Raw genomic sequence first — 19930 nt, forward strand, 5'->3', positions numbered from 1 at the left:
TGTGCTGCTGTTTTCCAAAATTAAATACCAGGCCACATTTGCAAATCTGATTCATTTTTTACAGGCAACACAAAAAACCCCAACAGGTTAATATTTATAGGTTTGCTTGTGGCTTTCATGGCACAAGCCCATGTTGGACGTGGTGCAGAGTTGCACCACTCCCAGAAGAGCACCACAGAGGGAGTCTTAGGTGGGTACTATCTCTCCAGCACTGAACCTTATACATAATGATGAAGCAATATGCTCCCTCTTCAGTATGTTAGCCTTGTTCTATGGCTTGGCAGGGCTCTCCCATCCATTATCATTATATTGCTTCTGAATGGATTTTGGGGTGAGCGAGAAAGAACCTGCAGTCCCCATCTTTTTCAGAATTCAAAGACTGCCAGTGTGAATAGTTCTTGTGCAGTCACATAATGAGGGGGAATCTCACAATGCAATCTTTCCGTTTCTGTGTGATGGGCTGTTTTTACAATCTGGCCCGATACATGGCTCATATATTAACTGGTTACACCTGCAGGGAAATATATTCAGGGCTTGTCTTCATTCACCCCGAGATCAGTGCTCTGGAAATTAATCTCTTGGGCTTTGATTTATCAGGTCTTGTAAGGACCCACTAAATTGATGGCTGATGGCACTCCCATCAACCCTAGTATTCCACCGGGTCACAGGGAGTAAGAAAAGTTTCTCTGGTGCAGTGGGGATGCCGCAGAATTTCAACTTAAGGTACGTCAGCTCCACCTACGCTATTCTCATAGCTGGAGTTGCATATCTTAGGTCAACTTTCTCTGGTAGTATAGACCTGGCTGAAGTGTGATCTGGATCCAAAAGACTATTCTGTTAGCTAAACCTACTTCCCATGCAGGGAAGAATGTGTCAACCTCTTAACCTGCTAAATAACAATCAGGTGGAGGCATTCAAAACCAAAACATTTAACCAAAAGGTATTAAAACAATACCACCTATTCCTGTAACCAATCCTGCACAGACAAACCAAGAATAAAATTTCAGAAGAACAATTGAGATCGCATCTATACATTCAAAGGGGTTATCATAATGTGTCTGAGTTATGCCTGGTATAATTCCCATAACTTCCATGCACTTGCATCAGAAATGAATCTGAATCAATGAGCTCCATATTAATTCACATTGATATTTTTTTTTAATGTTCTGCTAAACAGTTCTAGTAAACATAATAATTACTTAGGGCTGAATTCAGGGCACAGGGTGGCTGCACTGACGTAAGTGCAGTCACTTCATATGTCACCCAGTGGAATCAAAAACAGGAATCTGCACTTAGCATTTGTAGAGTTTTTTCATCTTCAAAGATCTTCACGTACATCAGCTAATTCTAACTTCGCATAATAACTGTTATGCCAACCATTTGGGATAAAAGTACTATAGAAAAGAAACCAATATGATTTATACTATGTGACTCTAGCAGTCAACCTTCTCACCCCCACCATATCTACTAAAAACTTTTATCTGAGCATAATGCCATAGGGTATGTCTACTCAGCAAAGTTATTTCGAAATAACAGCTGTTATTTTGAAATAACTTTCCTACCATCTACACAAGCCAACCGCTATTTTGGAATTAATTCGAAATAGCAGAGGGCTTATTTCAAAATTGGTAAACCTCATTCCATGAAGAATAGAGCCAATTTCGAAATTTCTATTTTGAAATAAGTGCTGTGTAGATGCTTATTTCAAAATAGGGGGCCTCCAGCCCTTTCCAGGGTGCCCTGCTGGCCAAAAGGTAACTTCTGACCTGATGCCCTGCTGGAACCAGTTCTGGCTGGCCTTAAATGCGATTTAGTGTCCAATCAGTGTGGACACGCTATTTCAAAATGCATTTTGTGTGTGGATGCGTTATTTCGAAATGAGATATTTCAAAATAACTATTTCAAAATTAGATGTTTTGAAATAACGCTGTAGTGTAGACGTACCCATATTGTACTTTACCCAACCTCTAAGACCTTTTGCCGTATTGAGGAGTTAAATTCATGTATACAATATCATGCATACATACAATGTTCTATACAGGTCTTACATGACGACAATCCTTGAAACACACAGATTGTTATAATTGTTCCCATTTTATCAATGAGGAAACTGATGCATTGAGTAAGAGATTTGTCCAAGATTGGAGCTGAGCATATTTTCTTGGACAAATAGTTTATTTGTTAAAAATAATGCAGTTTGCAGTTGACTGAAGCTATTTGTGATTTTTGGTTGCAGTCAAATAGTTTTGGCCAACAATCCTCGCTCAGATTTTTTTTTTAAATCCAAAATGTTTTGTTACATGTTGAAAATAAAACACTTTGACCTTTCATTTAAAAAAAAACAGCTTTTTTTTTTGGAAATTTAGCTCAATTTATTTTAAAAAACAAAACTAGAAGGCTAAAACACAGCCCTTCGCCCCCCCCCCCCCCCCCACAAAAAACCCAGCAGTGAAAGGGTTTGAATTGAATAAAATATTTTGTTTGACCTGAGATGAATTGAGGGGGGAAATGGAAATGAAAACTTCCATTTCAGGTCGATAGAAATTTAATTTTATTTCCAGATTTTTTTGGCTCAACCGCTGAACTGAGAAATCAATTATTTTCTCAGCTCTGCCTACGACCATTAGAGCAAGCCCAGGGCAGATCCAACATTAGAACTCTGAAGTTCTTGTCCTTCAGTCACATCACCTTTCAAGCATTGGTTTTGATTTGTAACCCTTCAAAATTAAATTGTACACTCGTAAGATTTCTTTTTCTTTTTAGAGATTCCTATTCAGAAGCATCAAAGAGAGACAATCCATTGAAAGTTATCCCAAGACATCAACTCCCGTTCTCTTTTTTTGCTTTGCAGTTCTCCAGACTATCAATCTTAGATGTCTAAAAACTCAGAATCTTGAATAAATTCCCTGTATATGGTTGCTTACGCACTTTATGTGGGGGAATAGATTGAAGCAGACAGTACTCATTTTCATGGTGACCCAGCATTGCCACTGTTACAAGAACACCTTTAATCTCCTCTTTCTGTTTTTGAATAGAATTCAGGTGGGGGAGAGATGAAGGAAAATGATTCACAAATCTGTTACTACTGCCCATGCTTGTCAGTTTATTATAGCTCAGCTTTGATGTTCTCTGAATCTTCCTATATTTGCAATCACCTACTAATTTGACAACCTGGCATTTCCTAGCCTTTTTCTGCCTGTAAAATTATTTTACCCCCATTCACATGGATACTTTTCAAAACATTTAGATGCCACACTGTGGACTGTGCAAATTAATGTCTTCTCCCTTAGATTTTCTTATGAAGAAGCACAAAAAATTCACTTCCAAGAACCTAGCTAAGTACCGCTTCACTATAACTACTTGGAGTTTAGGAAAACTTACAAAATAAACTGATGAGTGAAAAGAGAAGGATTAGGGTCATGTTGATATGAAGGGCATCAGCTGCACTGCAGTCCATTTTGGATTTCTTGCAGGAACACACTTGTACTTTCAGTTCGGTATTGTTAGTCAGAGGTGGTTTTCCAGAATCTGTCACCAAGATTGGGATGTTGTAATTGGCTTTCTTCAGGTTTTGAAGCAGGCTGACCTGGGCATGAGTGTCTGCAAAGAATAAGGAGGTAACAGTTAGGCAGCTGCAGAACGGGGGCAAGAAGGGGGGAGATAAAAGCTCACCAGGATGCCACACCACATGTACCATATAATAATCTAGAGGAAAATACTCTACATAGGCTGGAAAGATTTGTTGGTAAACATCCATTTTGCAAACCCACCAAAAAGCTATTTCCATCAATAATAAGAAAAATGTACAGATGTGCAGCGTATGAAAATGCTTTTTCAGAACTGATGTGAGTGTAATATAAGGATACTGACTCTGAAAAAACACAATATACAATTATAAATTGCTTTATTAACTTTTCAAATTTCAGTCTCTACCTCCATTAAACAACTATTGCTTGACCCCCCCTCCCTGCACACCTCTTCCCTGTACAACTATGAATTCAATTTAAACACGGATAATGTAAAAAAAGGGCTGAAACCCCATATTTCTGTGCACCAGTGAAAATTAAAATTAAATAGTTTTAATTCTGTGCCAAAAAACTAAACTCCCTCTCCAAAATAATTCTGTGCACAAAATTGTAAAATTGTGCAAAATTCTGCAAATTTGATTTGTCAATAAATATATGCAGAGGCTCCAGCCTGGCAGTGGAGTGTAAAGGACACTGCTTTCACACAAGTGGGAGATCACCCTCCAGGTCCTGCTTGAACACCCCTGGTCTGGGACTTGGTGAAGAGGCTGATTCTGACACTGTGCAAGAGCCAGGCCAGCCATAGAAACACTCTGGGGTCCTGTTATTCTGCACCAAGCACACAAGGTGAGAGCAGGCAGGCTCTGTCCAGCAGGATTGATGTGTAGAGGGGTGTAGTGTTAGGCTGAGGGTTCTGTATGGCGCTATTTGGTGCGGGGGGGGGGGGGTCAGTGGAGAATGTGGCAGCACAGGTGTTCATTGGGGGGTTCTGGGGACATGGGCACTGGGACTCTTCGGGGAGGGGTCCAGATGAAGATGGTTGGGGCTCAGCGGGAGGGGGGGCTGGATGTGGGGGTCTTAGCAGAAGGTCCTGTGCCCTGGAGGCATAGGGCTCCATGCAGTAACAGTCCAGGCACAGCAGGTTGGGGCTCACTAGAGTGGGGGCCAATCACTCTAATCTTTTCCATCCACATGTGGAATAATTCTTTGTGTGCACTGAGGCATGTGCAAATGTGCACCACCAATAGAAACACGAAAACTAGCCATGGGTGCACTGCTAATCAGCTGGGCAGCATTGAAATCCTTCCTGAGTGGCTACCCAGGCACACAGCTAACACAGGGAACACTGGTGGGGGGGCCCGGATGCAGAGGGCTCATCACGGCAGGTCAGGTGCAGGGGAGTGAGGCTTACTGGGGTAGGGTTCAATGGGCCCTTTTAAGGGGGGAGCTGCAGCTACAGCCAAGGGGATGCCAAGTGCTGGGCTCCTGCTTTCTCAACCCCGATTCCTCTGTCGTCTTCTCTTCCCCATTCACTGACCCCTTCCTCTCTCGCCCTATCCACCTTCCCTCACTCCCATATCCCATCCTTCTTCATACCCACTCCCTCTTCCCTTCAGTTCTCATGCCCTCCTTGGCCTGCCCTTCCATGGGCACTCACTGTTGTACACGACACAGGGTGGCTTCCAGTATGCAAAAAGGGACCACAGCCAGCACTAGAATCCTGGAGGCAGGGTCCAACCATAGAGTCAGTGACAACTGGCTGAGTCATACACTCTTCAGCCAAGCAGCTCTCCATATGCAGGGATGGAGTGGGCAGTGATACAGGACCTCACGGCTGCATCTAGATTGATTTTCCGGAAATGCTTTTAACAGAAAAGTTTTCCGTTAAAAGCATTTTCGGAACAGAGCATCTAGATCGGCACGGACGCTTTTCCGCAAAAGCACTTTTTGCGGAAAAGCGTCCGTGCCAATCTAGATGTGCTTTTCCGCAAAAAAGCCCTGATTGCCATTTTCGTGATCAGGGTTTTTTTGCGGAAAACAAATCTGAGCTGTCTACACTGGCCCTTTTGCGCTAAAGTTTTGCGCAAAAGGGACTTTTGCCGGAACGGAAGCAGAATAGTATTTCTGCAAGAAGCACAGATTTCTTACAGTAGGAAGTCAGTGCTTTTGCGGAAATTCAAGCGACCAGTGTAGACAGCTGGCAAGTTTTTCCAGAAAAGCGGCTTATTTTCCGGAAAAACTGGCCAGTCTAGACACAGCCCATGTGCCCTCTACTTGGCTTCTGTTTGGGGGGAGCAATCCCTGCAAACTGAGTCGATGGGCATCTTCCCACCCACCACATAGCTCCCATTTGCTTCCCCATCACTTACTTCAGAAAAGCAAAGAAATTTGTGGGAGATTGTAATGGGGCTAGGCCCTGAGGCCAAAGGGGCCATAAAGAAGTCCTCCAGATGGCTAGAATGGCTAGGAAGAAACCAGCCAATCAAGGACCAGGAGGGAGAATATAAGAAGTCACAGGACTAGAGGCAGCTCAGTTGCAGCCCAGACCTGGAAGAGAGGTCAGGGTGGCTGTCTAGCAGAACTGAAGACAGCTCAGAGTGGGGAGCTGTTAGAACATAGTTTCCAGGAGGAGAAGCCCTGGAGGCATCACTCTCATACTGAGCGGGGAAACAGTCTGAGAGACTGGACTGGACTCATAGATGCTTTACAGAGGGCACTGGGATGGGTCTCTGTTAAAGGTGGACCCCAGAAAGGGTTTGTGATGGCACAGTGTGTGACTCGGGCAGAGGGCCAAATAGCTGCAAGGCTTTTAAAACTGAAGCTATGCAGGAACCCCCACTCGGTCAAACAGGGGCACTCATGTGAGGTGAGTGCTAACCCCATTAACAGAGACATGTTTTTTGCACATGTGCAGTGGCATAGAATTCCCTCAGGCGTAAAAAAGAAAGTGCTTAAAATTAAGCACTGATATGATCAGTCAAAATTCTACAAATGCAAACAGAGTGCTGCCGAGCCTGTACAGAATTGATTAGGAACTGGCATTCATTCAAAAACTCAGTCATAGGATTCCTTACTCTTAGGCACGGACTGTACATTCCCCTAGTTCCTTCTGTAGCCCCATCAAAACATGGATTTTTCAAGAGTATGCTTCATGAAAACTATTTTTTGTCCTGCAGAAGCCAGTCAACTTGCAAATTCCAATGGAAACAAACATGCCAGTTAAAGGCTATATTGTGGTAGACCCAAAGGGAAGGGGGGAGAGAAGAAGACAGATGTGGGGCTGTTGTAATTTATCCACACCTGGTTTGGGACACAGTTACTGTATGGCTATTATGAGGCATTGGGATGTTTGCAATAAGCATAGGCTGGTTTTGTTTAATAGCAGGAAACAGGCACAAAGACCACACACTGATTCCAGAGAAGCAACCTTCTAATAAACACATCAACAAGCACAAAGAGACAACGATTGAACTATTGGTTGTGATGATGTTGCTTCCAGGCTCCTGCCAACGTCTTGGTCTTTCTTGCCAGTGCTGGGAGCCAGTAGTTGACAAGGGCAGCAAAAGGTAGTAGCCAAGGAGCTGTTTGTGGAGAACAGACAGACACAGCCAACCTGTAGCTAGGTCTACTTTCTGGGCAACAGGAAGCCTTGGGAATGGTAGACAGACAGGTAGGCCTCAGGGTTTTTAAAATCCTTGTTTTCTTTTGTTGTGCTTTGCTCCTGCTGTATTAACCACTGGCTGCAGGCTTCTAAGGGGCAGAACAACATGCACTCAAACCCATTGGCATTTCTTGGAGCTAAAGCTGAGACTTAGTGTAAAAGTAGGAGGACTGTGGGGTTTTGCCCAGAAAAAATAGGGGCACAAAGCCTAACATCTGCTGAGCTACATTCAGACAGGCCAGAGAAGGGCTCAGTGGAGCAGCTGGTCTGTAACCAAAAAGGCCTCCTGCCTAAAATTAGGGTTGCCAACCCTTCAGGGTTGGTCTGAAGTCTCCAGTATTAACCTTTAATAAATGATTATGTCCTGTAATTAAATCGCCAGGGATACTCAAGAGAAATTGGCAACCCCAGCTAAACTAATAGCCTAGAAGTTCAGAAGAGCACATGGGGGTGTCCGGGAGAAGCGGGGAGGGGGAACCTTGTCACCCCACTTCATGGATTTGTTAAAAAAGAGTAATGGAGAAGTAGGGAGTAGGCTGGGGTGCCAACAGCTTCCATGGGCTCCTGGGCAAGGTAGAGAGTGGGTCTGTGCTCCCAGATGGGGAGGAGCTTACAACAGAAGGCAGGGGGGGGGACAGGGATGGTCAGCCTTCAGCGCCACCTACAGCACGACGCTGGCTCTCTTCAGCCCTTAGAGCCACGTGGAGCGTGCGTTGTGGTGCTCCGACAGCAATTTAAAGGGCTTTGGCTGCTGCTGCAGTAGCAGTGGTGGCAGCTGGGAGCTCTGGATCCCTTTGAATTGCTGGGCCCTGGGCAATTGCCCCCTTTGCTCCCACCTAACCCCTCACAGTTGATGGGCCTGGGAGTGCATTGCTCTGTGGATCCTAATTGGTGGCCAATGGAGTTGCCCACTGGTGTACAGGGGAGTCTGCTGAAACCTCTTATGGTGTATTGGTCCCAAGGTAATTGAGCTCTAAATGCTACACACCAAGGTGAGGAGGGGCAGGATGACAAAGGAATGGCGTAGGGGGTGTATTAAGAGACTGTTCCAAAGGCCACTGCAGATTCTCATCAGTTCAATGGCCTTTGGATCAGGCCTTATGGAACAATCTACTCAAAAGTGATCTGTTCTGATCATCAGAGTACATGAAAGATCACATGATTTTTCTGCTTGATTGCAGATAGCACTTATAGTAAAAAGGGTCAGAAGGACAGGTAGGGAGGGAGAGACAGACTGAAAGAATGAAAGTCTAAGAAAAATGAATGAAAACACTTACTGTTGATCTTGGTGATTTTCCACACTTTGTCTGGGCCAGACTGTTTACTCAGCTCAAATTTGAATGGATCCGTGTTAGGGTGAAGGTCCTTGTCTGATGCCCCCAAGACCACCACCCTGAGATCTTTTGTGTCATCACAGACTTTTGCCAACGTTGGATAAATGTCAGGGGCATTGTCATTGACGTCTTCGAGAGTTATCCGTAAAGTTCCCGTGCCTGTTGCAGGAGGGTTGCCTACATGACAAATAAGTGAGCATTTATAAGTGTGAGCTTTCATGATTCATGCTAATCCCTACTAGGCACACCTGGATGCTCACAAATGGAGATCAGCATCATGACATAATGCCCACTGGTAGGGCCGAGAGAAACTTTGCTGGGCCCTGAGGAGAGCTGTCTGCAGGTCCCTAGAAAGGGGCGTGGCCATAGGCAGAAGGGTGGGGCTGGGGGAGCCTCCCCCAGCCAATCCTTCAGTCCTTCAGTCAGTCGTTCAGTGTGGTTGGATCTGTAGGGCATGTGCTGCTAGGTTTTTGGCGGCAATTTCAAGGGCCCAAGGCTCCTGGCCACTGCAGGCCCCAGGTCAGCTGCCCATTTTCCCTCCAGGACAGTGGCCCTGCTTACTGCTGACCATTGTATGGCCACTTTTCCCATTTTTTAAAACTCAGGGATTACTTTCGCAAAGTTTGATTTTCAAATTTTCCAAATCCAGTAAGTAGGATTCTGTCCATAAGGGGAGGTATTGTAAGCAAAACTTTGTGCAGGGCAACTCTATAATATATGATGGGGTTAAAATTACATTAGAGTCCAGGAAGCAACTTGTTGTATGCCAACACACAGCACGAGAGAGTCCCTCCCCTAAGAGTTCTGAATCTAAATAAACAGGACAATGAAAATGTGAGAGGGGCAATAGAGAAGTAATCTGCCCAAGGTCACACAGTAGGGCAATGGCCAAGATGGTAACCTCCTCACTGGATGACGTTAGTTAATTTAGAGGAGAATAAATCTGACAGATTTAGAGAGTTTGGGTGAATGTACCTCTGTTCGCCTCTGTTCTGTGACTGATGTGCTAGAGCTATCATGATAGAACCATTCAGTATCTCCATACCAACCCCTTTGCCATCCAGTTCTCTATGGCTATGTCTACACTACAAGGTTTTTGCACAAAAAAATCTGTTTTTGTGCAAAAATCCACAGAGCCTCCACACCTTAAGTGCGTTTTTGCGCAAGAAAATCTACAGTCAATCGAGAGAACAGAGGGCTTTTTGCGATGTAGATATACCTCCTTCTATGAGGCATAACTCCTTTTTGCGCTACAGCTCTTGTGCAAAAAGGCCTATGTGAACGCTCCACACGCATTTCTTGCGCAGAAAGAGCCTATCCAAAAACCACAGGTGCTCTGATGGCCTTTCTGTGAAGGGCCATCAGAGCTTTGTTGCGCAAGAGCGACCATGCTTTGAGGTGTGGACGTACTTTTGCGCAAGAAGTTTTTGCACAAGTCTGCAAAAGACTTCTTGCGCAAAAACCTTTCAGTGTAGACGTAGCCTATGAGAGCTGGTCGCAAAGGTGTGTGTGTGTGTGTGTTTAAAGTACATCTCTTCTTTCATAGACTGTTATACTTCAAACTAATTTCAAACTCAGTGAAACATTTCTTGAGATCCAGGTTTTCTTACTTATATCAAAGATCTGCCATCCTCTTAGTACCAAAAAGCAGAGATTCCTAAACTCCATTCATCTCAGAACCCTCTGGAAATGAAAAGGAAGCAGGAGGGTATATTTAGCTTCTGAACTGCTAGTGCAGTTTTGGAAGGAAAAGTAGTACTCTAATGTATAATTAATCTGTATACAATAGCCCAATCAACTTGGGAATCACTGATACACTTTGACACTGAATTCTAAGGAAGAAAGTATTCACCCTATGGGTTGGGTTTGACAGAATTCTAACTGCAGCATAATGTGATTAGTCGTTATAATGACAAATGTTACCAATAGTGACACTTCATCAGTTTCAGATACATACACACATAACAAAGCCAGAATTTTCATAGTTTCTTAGTTTTTTTCCCCCCTCTCACTCTTTTGTCATGACAAGGGGTTAGGGTTGAGTTCTTTTTCATAAAAAATAAATTATTTTTCACTTTTTATTGGACTAATTGAATTTGCAGAAATGTTCCAATACATTTTTGTTCTTGATATATTATTAAGTAAAGTAATATGGATGAAAAGACATTTGAGTATTTGAAATATGATCATAAAAGTCAGGCTTTCATACACTTAATTAAACTGCTGTCTTTAATTTTGAATGCATTATTTCCACACTGGACTGATAATGTCTTGTACATTGCCTCACTTATCTTCCTCTGAAGTCAGTAATATTAAAATCTTCCTTTTGAAATTAAGAACCCATAGGCATTTTGAGCATACTGTTAATTGTTGAATGCAGATATGGCTAAATTTGCTCTGCTTAGCTAATGCTTCACTATCTTCCTATGGCTTCTGGACCAGTTAACAATACTGTACTCATGGAAAGAGAAAAAGAAAATTGCTTCTGTCCATTTCAATGACTTATTCTCAGACTGCTTTATTTATAACAACTGCGACAAAATGTTTTGCTGATTTATAAAGACTTTCGAAAGAAGAATAGGCAAATGTCTAGGTCATAAATTGAAACTTGTTAACAAGCCTGCCATAAAAATGCAACAAAAAGTGAGGCAAAGTAAAATGGCTACAGACCATCCATCAGGAAGAAACAGCTTTTAGAAATGTGACACTCTTATGCCTTGGAAATAAGAACCATTCAAAACCCAATGATCTTTATTTGGCAACAAGGCTAAACTAAAAGTCTCCCACTAGAATATTTTAATTCAAATATAAGCTTCCCTTTAGTCTGTACTGTAAAACTTTGCAGCTCAAAGCACAATTAACACATCAAACAGACTATAAAGAGCCATAGAAATGTAGCCATGTTAGTCTGGGGAAGCTGAAGCAAAATGCAGGACAATGTAGCACTTTAAAGACTAATAAGATGGTTTATTAGATGATGAGCTTTCGTGGGCCAGACCCACTTCCTCAGATCAAATAGTGGAAGAAAATAGCCCCGTTGCCAGCTTTGTCCACATATTCATTCTGCTGATACCATTATTGGACCTAACCAAGTGAGTTATAAGATCAAGAACACATATTCCTGCGCATCCAGAAATATAATCTATGCCAGTGGTCCCCAACCTTTTCAGGTTGGCGGGCGCCAGGGGGCGTGGCCGTTCGCCCGCCGGGCGCCAGGGGGCGGGGACACTTACCCGCCCGGGGGCGGCCCCCCCCAACCGCATGCCTGGGGGCGGGGCCCCCCCATAGCCACGCGCCCGGGGAAGGTGCCCCCCAGCAAGCGCCGCACGCCCGGGGCCAGTGCTCCCCCCGTAAGCGCCGCGGGGCCAAGGCCGGGGCCGTGGCCAGGGCACGTGTGGCGCCCCCGGGGGCGGGACCGGCCATGCGCCCGGGGCTGGCACCTGCCAGCCCAGATTGCTCCGCGGGCGCATGTAAAGAGCCCGGCGGGCACCATGGCGCCCGCGGGCACCGGGTTGGGGACCACGGATCTATGCTATCATGTGCCAAAAGTGTCCGTCTGCTATGTACATTGGACAAACATCTCAGACACTTTGCCAAAGGATTAATGCCCACAAAACAGACATCAGACAAGATCACAAAGAGAAAACAGTTTCTTGCCATTTTAACCAGAAAGGACACTCTCTCAATGACTTAACCACCTGCATTCTGCTACAAAGACCTTTTACATCTGCACTTGAAAGGGAATCCTCTGAACTGTCATTCATGTTAAAATTCGACACAACAATGAAGGAATGAACAAACACTCAAACTATCTTACCCATTACCAAGATAGCTTCCCCAATTATCATCTCTAATACCATTAGCTGACAGACATCCCACTCTCCCCACCTCTAATATCATCAATTCACAGACACTTACCTTCCTTCCTCCCCCCCCCCCCCCCTGCATCCCCCTCCTGTTCTGAAATGTGATTTGTCCTTTTCATATGTGTTCATTTTTTTAATTGTATCCTTTGGTATATATGGTTGTGACTATTTTCTTCCACTATTTGATCTGAGGAAGTGGGTCTGGCCCATGAAAGCTCATCATCTAATAAACCATCTTGTTAGTCTTTAAAGTGCTACGTTGTCCTGCATTTTGCTATACAGAGCCAGTCATACAAACCCTGGGGCAAAATTGAAAAAAAAAGCTCAGCTCCCATTTAGGCACCTCTAGGAAGAAGCCTCTCCCAGTGGGTGCTGAAAAATTCAACGTTTAGGTGCCTTTTTGGGAGCTGTTGGCTCTGGAGATTTTTTAACAATCCTGCTCTTAATCATACAAGCTATATAATTGAACTTAATAGCACTATTCCATATGTGGTGGCTATTAATGAGTGTAAGAGTTTGTGCATTAGGTTACAAAAGTTAGTTTATGGTTTTATCAAAGTGAAAAGAACAGCTATCAGATAGGGACATTATTAATTTAAGGCCAAATCCGCAAAACCTCATTAGTAATCTTCAGTGATACTAATGATTATTCAAATTGAGTATGGTTTGTGTGATTAGTGTGATTAGATCTTTTATCAGTAATAATTAAAAAGTCCAGAGTAGAGTATCAGATCATGCAACAATGGGAAGTGTATGATGTCACCTCTAAGCTGCATCAGAAACAGTACCATTTTCACATCCTAGCATTAGTTTACATCAAAAGCTTCTGGCAGCAGTTGTCACTGAAGTCTGAGCCACTGATGTAATTGTGAGATGCACCAGTCAGAAAAGGGAACAGACTGGTATTTATACATCATACCTTAAGGAGACAGATAATATAACACAGAGAAAAGCCTACAATGGAAGGGACTGTTAGGATAAGAAAATAACATAAAAAAGTATTCTAACACTATTTGTGTAAATGAATGGGTTGGAACAGGTTGAACCTCTCTAGTCCAGCAACACTTATGGTTCAGCTTGATTTTAGTTAGCCAGATGGCCACTTTTCATGAGTGTAATCAAGTTTCCTGGAGTGCCATAAAGTTGGTTTACAACCACCATTCCTGGCTCCCAGTGTTCTGTGCTGTTATTTAGCTCTAATTTACCCCTACATGTCTTCTAAGAGCTTAGCAAGCAGTGCAAGTGTTGGTAACACTGCTAGATAGTATTAACCTCCTGTAGTCCAGCAAATTCTGTTGTTGGACACCAGTCAGGTCCCAAGGGTGCAGGACTAGAGAAGTTTAAACTATAGTTTTAGAAAAAAAGTTTGAAAGTGGATGTCCAGAGAATATGTTTATTGAACCCATTTTTGGTTTACTTGGAATTCTGATTTCATGCCATGCAGTATCATGTTATTGCTTCCATTAGAAAAGGGGTCAGCAACCTTTCAGAAATGGTGTGCTGAGATTTAATTTATTCACCAGTATGTACGGGTCCGAGTGCCAGTGACACTTTTCAAAGTCAATACTAGTCCTACTTACTTCATTAATAAATAAGTTAAGATGAAGATCTTATCATTTAGTGTGATCCTTGGCCTTGCTTTGCCTGGCTGAGTTCTCCAATATTAAGCTCATAGTTTGATACTTTGAGCAGCACACAAGCCTTGGAGTGTTCAGCCAGACACCCCAAATAAACTGTTCCTTGCTTCCACCTCACCACACAGATGCCAGCATCCATTCACCCCTGCTTTCCCCCACCTGCCGCTGTGGAATTTGCTCCCCTCAGCCAAGGTGGGAGCTGGGATAAAATCCTGCTTCTCGAAGTAGCAGGCACCAGCGGTCTGTGCTACCCTAAATCCAAACTAAAGTACAAACAAATTATCCACCCCTCCCCCACCTCACAGCACAAACTACAGTAATTCCTCATTTAACACGATAGATGCGTTTCTGAAAATGCTTGTGCTAAGTGAAAACATGCTATTGGGGGAAAATTTTCCCATTAAAAATAATGGAAAAGGTGGGGGTTGCATTTCAGGTGGGGGTGGCAAAGTCAATTTTTTGTTGGTGCTGGGTCATCAGTGTCAACACAAGATAACTAGCAACACAAGTCACCGCGGTTTGTTAAAACACAAAGATAAACACGTGAGTGAGCGGAAGAGCGCTGTGACCATGTGTCTTCATCTGCTTAGGTGTATTACCACAGTTTTCACCAACTTATACCACTGCGCAAAGTAGTCCGCCACTGATCATTTTTGTGTTATTTCAGGGACAGTCGTGTTATTCAAAAAACACTCCCTAAAAGAAAAAATCATGCTATTGCGAAAACATGTTAAGCGGGTACGGGTTAAATGAGTATTTACTGTACCTCCCTGCCTCCACCTCACCACAATGCCAGCACCCACCCACCCACTCTGTCCCCCACCCACCCAATGCAGTCACACCCGTGCTGTCCATCTGGGTTGCCGGGCAGCTTCTGCCCAACTACAGCAGCTACATTGTCGGAGGAGCAGCCCCATGGTCCAAACCCCAGTCCTGGATGCCCAGGTGCAGCTCCCCTGTCCCGGTCTTGGCCCCACTGCCGAGGGAGCAGCCAACATGGCCCAAGCCCCAGCCACCGCAGATTTTCCAGCTCAGTCCCCACACCAGCAACAGCAGCTCACCTGCTTTCACTGGCTCACTGCTGCTTCCACTAGGTCACTTCTATAATGGAGTTGGGTGGGCGGAAAAGTGGCAGAGCACCGACCACTGGCTGGCCCATAGCCCAATCTGTAGCATCTCTGCCTGCCCCTCCCCCCCGGAGCTGGTGCCCACCGCCCACGTGCCAATAAAAATCATGCCAGGGGTTGCTGACCCCCGAGTAGAAAGTTGATTTTAGAGAAAGTTGTATTAAGATAAACTCAGCGAGCAAGATTTTAGCTTTTAAACATCCGAACAGGAATCTGGAATCTGACTTCCAATTGTAATATAAATCGGGGAGTTGGATACTTCCAGATATTGTAGCCCATCATAGAACTGGAAGACATTTTTAATAATATCAAGTTTTATATAAAATGGCACATTCACCACCAGCCACTTCCTTCAGGTTGCCGAATGACCGAACAATAATAAGAATGTAGAGGATTGTCTGAGAAGATATTTTAGGGTGTGTCTAGACTACATGCCTCCGTCGACGGAGGCATGTAGATTAGCCAGATCGGCAGAGGGAAATGAAGCCGCGATTAAAATAATCGCGGCTTCATTTAAATTTAAATGGCTGCCCCGCTCTGCCGATCAGCTGTTTGTCGGCAGACCGGGGCAGTCTGGACGTGACGCGCCGACAAAGAAGCCTTTCTTGATCGGCACAGGTATGCCTCGTGAAACCAGGTTTACCTGTGCCGATCAAGAAAGGCTTCTTTGTCGGCGCGTCGCGTCCAGACTGCCCCGATCTGCCGACAAACAGCTGATCGGCAGAGCGGGGCAGCCATTTAAATTTAAATGAAGCCGCGATTATTTTAATCGCGGCTTCATTTCCCTCTGCCGATCTGGCTAATCTACATGCCTCCGTCGACGGAGGCATGTAGTTTAGACGTACCCTTAGGGAAAAGCTGGTCTCCAATTGACGGAAATCCACAATAGCTCAGCTCACAAAACCACTGATGGCAGCAGGGAATAAATAATGACATCATCAGCAACTGTCACTCAACTGTGCCAACATCCATCAAAAGCAGTAAATCTACATAAATCATTTTCTTTAATTGAAATGAGGCGATTGTAATGCAACATTATCACATGATCAGTGTCTCCTGCTTGGAAGACAAATGTTTTGGCTTTGCTTCGGTATTTATGTAGCAGCAGGGGATCATTATGCCATGATGAGATTCTATTCTTTCCATGGAATTGTTTAAAGGGACATTGACAGACTAGAAATCTTAAAACAGCATAACATCCCTTACCAGCAATAAACTGCAAAGGTTTTACAGTTTCCATTTATTTTTTCACACTTCTGCCTTTCTTTCTGTTTTCCTTTACTTTTTGGTCTTGTTCAATTTGGTATGAAGCCAAAAAGACGGTTTCCATTTTCTTGCCATTGGCACACTCTCGTTCTCATGCAGATGTGCTATGCTGTTGTGTCTGGGTTTCCAATATGGAGAGACTCTGCTCAGCTCGATGAAAACAGGATGGTTGTTTGAAATGTCATAGGAATGGAAATGTTCTTATTCATTTTTATTTAGAGTCTGTTATTCTCACACTTATTTTTTTAAATAAAACCTAAGTCTGGGACCTCAGCACAGTCTATGGGATTTTCGAAAGTGCCTAAGACAGTCAGAAGCTCAACACCCACTTAAAGTCAATGAGAATTAAGTACCTAACTCTGTTAAGCACCTTAGCCTAGACCAGGGCTACTCAACTTTGGAAGCCCTGGGGGCCACAATGATACTCACAGCACATGCCGAGGGCTGCAACTTAAGTGTGGTTGCCTATACATGTAAATATATGCAAATATATACAAATAGCTTCTTTCACACTGACGCGCATGAATACAAAGATTAAGGCGAGACTGTACAACACACGGGCCCCATTTAGGTTAGTTCTGCTGATATGCATAAAATGCAATATTTACCCAATTTCCACCCATATGACAGCACTTTTAATGAGCAATGACAGTCCAGGAATTTAACTACTAAAACACATATCAATGGAAGACCATTATACCGATTACTTTTTTGTTTTGGTTCCCACCTATGGGCTACATGTTGAGCCCTCGTAAACCCAAACCGCATCGCGGGCCACAAACAAACAGGCCGTGGACTGTATGTTGAGTAGTCCTGGCCTAGACCCTCAAAATATTTAGACATCTTTGAGGATCTTGGCTCCAGTGTGTCTATAAGAGCTAGGACTGCCTTATGGTGTTCTATATTAAGTGTAATGGCTGCCATTACCAATGGGTTATATAAGCATATGAAATTCTATTTCTTGTCATTTCAACTTCAAACATTATGACATTTGACTTAAGTTCATTGGGGTTTGTTTCAAGCTGAGAATAAAATGAACCCCAAGGAAGGTGGTAGTGTATGAGCCTTAGCCTTGTTTGTGCTAAGCCGCTGGGTTTTAAGTCCATGAAAGTGTTTTCACAATGGCTAAAGGTGGACTAACCCCTGCAGGTGAGACTGAACCCACTAAAACTGTGCACTCCAGCTAGCACTGGCTGAGGTCCGCTTGTAGCAACATTGCCAGAACTAGTTTAGGCAAAATGTTATTGACTTTTTAATTTCCATGATGTCTAGACCTCGTAAGAATACTGTTGGACATCATGGTTGTAAAAAACCCTTTAGCTACTTGCCACTCCACCAGCCACAGAATTGCCAACATGGGGTACAGAATGTGTTGAGTGCACCACCCAGTCTTTTTTTTTTTTGAACAGTTTCAGATGTTGCAGACCGAGCAGTTGGACAAAGTGCTTGGAGGAGTGTGACTAACCATGTGCCTGCTCGACCCCTGCCCTTCATGGCTTATTAAATCTAGCGAGGAAGAGATGACTGATTGGGTCCAGGGGACTATTAATGCATTTTTTAGATCTGGTATGGTTCTCGCCGCCTTGAAAGACGCAATGATAAAATTGCTGCTTAAGAAGCCTTCCCAGGACCCACGTGATTTGAATAACTATTGCCCAGTTGCTAATATTCCCTTCTTGGGCAAGGTACTCGAGTGGGAAGTGGTGTTGCAACTCCAAGCTTTCTTGGCAGATACAGATTATTTAGATCCATTTCAATCTGGCTTTAGGCTGGGTTTTGGAATGGAAACCGCCTTTCTCGCCCTGGTAGACAACCCACACTGGGATATAGACAGGAGGAGTCCATCAGCCCTGCTGATTCTCTTGGACTTCTCAGTGGCTTTTGATACCATTGACCATTGTATCCATTTAGAATATCTGGTAGAGTTGGGTATCAGAGGCATTGTTCTGCAGTGGTTCCAGTCTTACCTGTCGGGACGCCTTCAGAAAGTGGAGCTAGGGGGCTGCTATTCGACCCTGTGCTATGGGGTGCTACGGGGTTCCACAAGGTGCCATCTTGTCCCCTATGCAGTTTAACATCTACATGAAGCCACTGGGAGAGGTTGTAAGGAGCTTTGGAGGACGGTGCCATCAATATACAGATGACACCCAACTCTATTTCCCTGTGACATCAGAACCAGGTGTGGCGGCGACCGATTTAAACCCGTTGTCTTGAGGCGGTGATGCACTGAATGAAGTCAAACAAGCTGAAGTTGAATCCAGATAAGACCGAGGTCCTGTGAATCAGGAGGCCATCTGTTCAGGAATGTGACGTGGTACCTGTTCTAGATGGGGCTATTCTCCTTGTGAAAGAACAGTTACACAACTTGGGAGGCCTCCTGGACCCTTTTTTAACATTTGAGAACCAAATTTCTTCAGTGACCAGGAGTGCTTTTGGGCAGCTTCGACTGATCCACCAGCTGCGACCCTTCCTGAACAAGCATAACTTGGCCACAGTGATCCATGCTCTTGTTACATCCCAACTGGATTATTGTAATTCGCTTTATGTGGGGCTGCCTCTGAAGAGCCTTCGGAAACTCCAACTGGTCCAGAATGTGGCTGCTCAAGTTTTAACTAATACTCGTTATACAGAGCACATTATGCCAGGGCTCCAGCAGCTGCACTGGCTTCCTTTATGTTTCCAGGCACAACTTAAGGTCTTGGTTATGACCTATAAAACCCTAAACAGGTTGGGTGTGGGGTATCTGAAGGACCATCTTCTCCCATATGAACCTTCCTGGGGATTGAGGTTAGGTTGGAAGGCGCTGCTCAGTGTTCACCCACTTATGGAGGTAAGATAAACATCTACGTGGAACAGGGCCTTCTCAGCTTTTGCTCCCAAGCTATGGAATTTTCTTCCCTGGGATATTCTCATGGCACCAATGTTAGCATTGTTTCGGCATCAGGCTAAAGCCACCCTTTTTACACATGCTTGTATTGGTGTTTGTGTGTGTGTGTGTCCCTCCTTTCAAGATGTCTTAGCCGGTTTTATGTCCCTCTGGTGTCTCACATTTTAATTTTTTAAATTTATATTTATATTTTGTTTTAAAAATTTTGTAAGCTGCCTCGAATATTTTAAATAGAGAGGCAGGGTGAAAATATTTTAAATAAATAAATAAATGTGGTTCTTAGCAATGAGCCTGAGCCAATGGTAATATTGATAGAGTTTTTTTTAAGGGTGGGAAAAGGCTACTGAAGACACAGCCAAAAGGGAAATGAGTGATGTTGTGATAGGCATCTGCTATAGACCACAAGGACCATGAGGCTGAGATAGACAAGACAGATTTCAGGCAACTAACAGATGTTTCCTGCTTTCAATACTTGATTTCACATGGGAGGTACAAGTTATGCAGTGAAGCCATTGGTAGTGTACAGTACAAAAGGTATCTGACCACATTTCCATGGGCTTTGAACGTTGGAAGCACCTGTCAATAGGATAATTTGTTTAGTGGGATAGCTGTGAAGCAAAGAACA

The 19930-nt window shown here is 43.9% G+C and overlaps 1 protein-coding gene across 1 annotated transcript in view; it reads right to left on the reverse strand.

Annotated features, from left to right (window-relative positions):
• The window catches only part of CDH13 (cadherin 13), a 963918-nt gene that overhangs the window by 26799 nt on the left and 917189 nt on the right, over positions 1-19930 (reverse strand). Inside the window, exons 12-13 of the mRNA XM_075939988.1 lie at positions 8466-8699; positions 3382-3600 (exon numbers count right to left, since the gene is read on the reverse strand). Coding sequence (XP_075796103.1) covers positions 3382-3600; positions 8466-8699 — 453 coding nt within the window. The remainder of the gene's footprint in view (positions 1-3381; positions 3601-8465; positions 8700-19930) is intronic.

The sequence above is a fragment of the Pelodiscus sinensis genome, chromosome 12 (genome assembly GCF_049634645.1).
Source record: "Pelodiscus sinensis isolate JC-2024 chromosome 12, ASM4963464v1, whole genome shotgun sequence".
Taxonomy (NCBI): domain Eukaryota; kingdom Metazoa; phylum Chordata; order Testudines; family Trionychidae; genus Pelodiscus; species Pelodiscus sinensis.